At 35.8% G+C, this 6,212-nt stretch overlaps 1 protein-coding gene across 2 annotated transcripts in view; it reads left to right on the top strand.

Annotated features, from left to right (window-relative positions):
* Nucleotides 1-1,642, top strand: part of esyt2a (extended synaptotagmin-like protein 2a) — a 31,010-nt gene extending 29,368 nt beyond the window's left edge. For both annotated transcript variants that reach the window (XM_072668542.1, XM_072668543.1), the window contains one exon: nt 35-1,642. In XM_072668542.1, the coding sequence (XP_072524643.1) occupies nt 35-77 (43 nt within the window). In that variant the 3' untranslated portion in view covers nt 78-1,642. The remainder of the gene's footprint in view (nt 1-34) is intronic.
* The last annotated feature ends 4,570 nt before the right edge of the window (nt 1,643-6,212 follow it).

Genomic DNA, 6,212 nt, shown 5'->3' on the forward strand with positions numbered 1-6,212 from the left:
GTGTATGTAACTGTGTGTGTGTGTGGTGTGCTAGGTACGAACTGAGTGATGATGGACGGAGAAAATCGTCTGCTTAATAAAAAGACACAATCACACCCTGCCTTCACAAAAAACTACAACTGTCTGCATGGAGCCCTTTCACAGCCTACAAGTGTCAGCCATATTGAAGTGTTCTGTTTTTAGCTGATGGGCACATTCTCTACATGTAATATATAACTCACTATTTTTTAATGCAAAAGTTTTATTACGATGACCTGCAGAGCAAGAAATTAATGTTTTGGATATTTGTTTAGGTTGCTCAAGGGTCTCTTGGGTAAATTTGTGCAATAGAAAAAAAATGAAAGTTGTTTCAGTTCAGAGAATTAAATGTTTGTTTAATTGAATGCGAGTAAGACAATAGCTGTTGAGCTGTTAGAGAAGTTGCAAATGTTAGAAAAGGGCTGAATATGTGATATTTTATCACATATACATATCGCTTATTTTAAAGTCTCAAACACAACAAACCGCAGGATTGCAGCACTGAGTGCTTGAAGCACAGTTCCACTGTTTCTTTCTGGTCTTTAAAAATAAATAAATATAAACCAAACATACAGGATAAGTGTAATGCTAATAGTCACTGTGTGTGTGTTTTTTGTCTTAAACCAAATATGAACCTGTACTGTCTACCTGTATGAAAGTTTGCACTTTGTGTATTGTGTATGTTTGGAGGAAGTTCACTTGCATCATGTACTCATGGTTCTGTATACTTATATATTCCGCATATAACACAATCCTAATTATGTTCATATCAAGCATATATCAGTCTTACTGCTGCTGCATAAACATGTATCATTTTGCAAACATTCACCTAAGGAACGCGTCAGAACCTTTTAAAGGCATTTGTTAAGTCTAATGCTATGTAGATATGACCAAACCTTAGTCTGTTTTTTATGTCTAATTATGCAGATCCTGCTGTACTTTTAAGCACCTCTGGACTACACTCTTGCTCCTTACTGCATCCAAGCTCACTTTCATTATGTTTCATCTTTATTAGTAAGGGATTTGTTTATTACATTATTAATAATAATTTTGCATATTGACATTATGTGTATTTGTGTGTATATTTCCTGTGCCTTATGCCTGGGTGGGTGTATCAGGTAACATAAAAACGTGTTTTTGCTAGAAAATAATGTCTAAACTACTGTCTGTGTTGAATGTTGTCAGATTATTTGGTATGTAAGCTGGACCATAACAATGACCAGACTTCCCCTTCAAATCAACAACAATGTCAAACTAAAATGTCAAACTAGTTTCCCTTTGGCAACTCTCAGTGTAACTGTATCTGGGATTACTTCTGTTTTCACTATAATTGTGTTAATGACTACTGGTTGCAAATTGAATTGCGAGCCAACTGTTATTGGTTGGTGATTGGTATGCTCAAGTCACGTACAAAGCACAGTATCCCACTCAGTCTGTAGCAGGCTTTGTACTTTACTCCAAAGCCTAACTCTGAAATGTACACCATCTTCCCTTTTTTTTAAGTTATCAATCATTGCATTTATAAAACTCAAAGCACAGCAACAAAGTGCAGTGGGCTTATGCATGTATGTGGGTGTGTATGAAAGAGTTTTAATAATAAAGAATGTATGCTCTATGCAGGAAATTGTCTTCCTGTATTTTCTTGGTGTGTCTTCTTTGTTTCAGGAGGCATAATATTAAAGTCAAACTTATAATAAATTAAATAATTGAAGAACGTGATACAATTTTTACATTTGTTGTATTGATTATTCTTGGTCATGAGTGGTGTATTAGTGGTGTCAGCTACGACTAAAACATCAGCTGCTATGATGATGCTCTTTTGGTTAACATATTTGTGATGTTGTGATGTTTGTTGTCAGAGCCACACTAAAATGTCTGCATGTTTCTTTAGAAACAGTCTCAGGTTTTTCTGAAACCATATGTTGTGATGTAAACAAAGCAATTTTTATGATACAGGTAGACAGCAGCTCTATCTCTCAGTCTGGCCTGGCTCACTCAGGGCATACTATACAACACTATAGCTTTCACTTCAGGGGCCTGCTCTACTCCGTTCTATTTCATTTTTTACTTTTGGTGCCACCTGCTGGTGGGATGTAATCACATGTAATGTAATAAGACCACCATCTTCCAAAAAGTTTCTCTTTTGACAGATCAGTCCACAGAATATTGTTCCAAAAGGCTTGGGGTCATCAATATGTTTTTTGGCAAATCTGAGGTGAGCCTTTATGATCTTCTCACTTAACAATAGCTTTCACCTTAACTCTCCCATGGATTTTTGCCCGGTCTTTTTCTAATGGTGGATTCATAAAACATTGGGTTTCATTCACCAGTTTCTTTCATAAAATGTTATTAAATTTGTTCTTTAGCAAAGTCCCAACAAAAAGTCTGTCAGATGCATGATGTTTTTTGTTTTCTTTTCTTTTCTTTTTAACTGCAACTGAATTATTTACAGCTATGTTCTTTATAATGATGGATTGTCCCATTGTCCTTGTAAAGTAAACAAATCCCAAATAAAAAAATGTGAAAATCAGAATCTTCACGAAAACTTAGTAATTAGGCTTTGGGAAGAATTAGCTCAATAAGGCTGATTGACCCATTGAGGTGACCAAGGCCTGCAGTTTCTGATGTTCATGTTGGTTCATTTGTGATTGCATCTTCATTGAGGAATTTCCACTTCTGGGAAGAAATACCATTGTTCCAAGATATCTCAGTTTGGAGATGATTGCTCTCGCTGTGGTTTATAAACACACCCACTCAGTTCAGTACAGATGTTTGCACATACAGATAAACAAGGTTGTTAATGAGTTGGACCCAGTTTTCCCAAAGCTTTTTAGAGTTAGTATCCTCTTACCTGGTGTTCAGGGAATGTTTAGTGTAATGCAGTTTGACAATTTAAGAATGATCTTTTCTCCAAGATGTTTTCGGAAAGCCCAGCCCTAAATAGTTGTATCAGGTGTATGAGAGAGAGAGAGAAAAGGCTAAATGTGTAGGGCAGGAGTACACAAGGATTTTCTACATCACTGGTAGTACTTGGCACTAACAGCAACAATGAACGTTGAACTACGTATGTATTTACACAATATAAGAATACATATGATTTGCAGTATCTGCTGCAGTCAAGGGGTCTCAGGCCTCAGGATAGCCTTTCCAATATGAACTCAAAAAAAATATTATCATACAGACTCAGCAATCAATTTATTAGGAAGAACTGTGCACGTATTGCAACATACTTTTAGCATCACATGGAAAAATGTTTTAAAGTGGGTGAGAGCAGGGTGCAAGTTGGAGCCAAGCAATTATGTTGGTATAAAATCATGATAAACGTGTGGAACAACTACTGTTAACTGTTAATCCTGCCCATTGAACTGTCCTACCAAGGCTGAGAAATTTGCCATGTTGACACAGCTCTCCAGTGTCATTTAAGGCAAATACACACATGGACAAAATTGTTGGTACCCCTCGATTAATGAAAGTAAAACCCATAATGGTCACAGAAATAACTTGAATTTGCCAAAATTAATAATAAATAAAAATGATTTGAAAATAAACTAATAAAAAACTACCATGCTTTGATTTTTGAACCATGCTTTAACAGAATTATTATTAATATAAGTTAATAATAATTCAGGGCGGGGGGGGGGGGGCTGGAATTTGCCAAACTACATGATGACTAGCCCCACATCTTCTGGGAGAATGTCCTATGGACAGATGAGACAAAAATGGAACTTTTTGCCAAGGCACATCAGCTCTATGTTCACAGACGGAAAAATGAAGCATATCAAGAAAAGAATACTGTCCCTACTGTGAAACATGGAGGAGGTTATGTTCTGGGGCTGCTTTGCAGCATCTGGAACAGGGTGTCTTGAATCTGTGCAGGGTACAATGAAATCTTGACTTTCAAGGGATTCTAGAGAGAAATGTGCTGCCCGGTGTCAGGGAGCTTGGTTTCAGTCGCAGGTCATGGGTTTTGCAACAGGATAATGACCCAAAACACACAGCTAAAAACACCCAAGAATGGCTAAGAGGAAACATTGGACTATTTTGAAGTGACCTTCTATGAGCCCTGACTATTGAACATCTTTGGAGCTGCAACATGCCATCTGGAAAAGGCACCCTTCAAACCAGAGACAACTGGAGCAGTTTGAGGAGTGGGCCAAAATACCTGCTGAGAGGTGCAGAAGTCTCATTGACAGTTACAGGAATCGTTTGATTGCAGTGATTGCCTCAAAAGGTGGTGCAACAAAATATTAAGTTAAGGGTACCATCATTTGTGTCTAGGCCTGTTTCATCGGTTTATTTTTAAGTAATTCTGTTGAAGCATGATTGAAAAGCAATGTCTGACTTTCACTGGTTAATTTACATAGCATTTTTATTTATTACTTTTGTCAGATTCAAGTTATTTCTGTGACCATTGTGGGTTCTCCTTTCATTAATCAATTTTGTCCACGTGTGTATGTCAAAATGCTATAACCCTGTAATGTCCATTGTTTATGAAATGCATCACATTCTCTTTTTTAATAGATTTTAGACCAGGATCAAACAGCACATGTATAAATCAGTCGCTGTATGTTAAATAATCTGTTACATTCAATACTTAATTAAGAAAATATTTTATTCGAACTAAATGTGGTTAACTTAACTAAATACGGTTTCATGTGTCTACAGTTGTGCCTTTTCTAATGCAAAACACACTTTCATTTTTCCTTTTTTTTTTTTGTTTACACATGTTAGAATTGTTGGGTATTTGAGATGTAAATGTACTGTAGGTTTAAGGGTATGTTAGCAGAGGCTGTGGTCTGGTTAAGACTATTCTCTACAAAGCAAAGACAGTGAGATGTGACAACCCTAGCAACTGCTTAAGCCCCTGCTGTGCTTAAGCCCAAACTATTAAATAATTGACAGAAATTTCCAATTTTTTTTAAATCTGGAGCCTTTATTGGTCCTTCTGAACAAACAAAAAAAGTTTCAAATCAGTTTCCATAGGAGTTTCAATTTGTATAATATTTGATACAACGGGTCACAGTGCTCAAAGATTCTTAAACAGTTTTCTTAAACAAACAAAAAATAACACAAACAAATTGGGAATTCCAAAGTAATGAGAAATTCACTAATGGGACTGGCAGGGTGACATTTTACAAAGACGACATTTCAGTTATTTTTACTCATTTTGCAGTTCACAACCTTTTTATTTTGCATGGTGGTAGGCTTGAAAAGTTTCTGTCCATAATCAGACAAAGATGCATTCTGCATCTCTCACAGTACACATGGGCAAAGTGGCCTACGCAGTGCTTACATCTCTGGTTTCCCATGATTAAGGCCATCCTTTCTCACATCAAGTGCTCCACCAATGGAACTGATGTAAAGAAGTTGTCAGCAAAAACTTTGTGATTCCTTGCAGTAGGAGTCCATTCCTCGTCCTCCTCATCATCTTCCCTTAGCTGCTCCATGTCACTTGAATTTCCATCCATAATCCTCTTCAGAGCATATTTTTTTGCAATCTAAAAACACACATGCACACAAAAAACCTTTGAATTGGTCAGTTTTTAGTAAAAAAAAAAGTTACTAGCAATCGTACCACTGCAACACCCAACTAGTCATCAATCATGATACAGCAAATTGCATGTCTTTTTTTTTTTTTTACCAAATTATGTAATTTAAACATTTAGTTTACTTGAAAAATAAGAAAATTTATGTTGCTTGATGTTATGTATAATGCTTGAAATACAATAAAATAACTGACTGATTTAGAGTTACATGACCTTATATACCTTATATATTTTCAACACGGTTTTACTAAAACATTTATTATGAAATATTACGTAATTTCACATTGCATCAACCCAGTAACTGTTCTTATTGATGTATATAAAAAGAATAATGATTTTCTTACCTTAACCGTTTCAAAATTGGCAAAGTTCTTCTTCAAAAAACAAATCACATATGAAACGTTTGGCGTTATAGGGTTAATTTGTCAGTATTATAATACACTGTTATTCATTATTGCATGGTACTGCCTGATCTGTGTCACTGCTGTGCTCAGAATGTTTGGTGATAAATGTGATGTTGAGTGACGGAAAGAGAGGTTGATAGATTGTGCAGAACTAAGATGTACAGTACACTCTTTAATGTCTTTATTAAAACTGAAACATCACCATATCCCAAAAACAAGAACAGTAATCGTTTAGGTAATTTTA

This window comes from Salminus brasiliensis, chromosome 23 (assembly GCF_030463535.1).
Source record: "Salminus brasiliensis chromosome 23, fSalBra1.hap2, whole genome shotgun sequence".
NCBI lineage: Eukaryota > Metazoa > Chordata > Actinopteri > Characiformes > Bryconidae > Salminus > Salminus brasiliensis.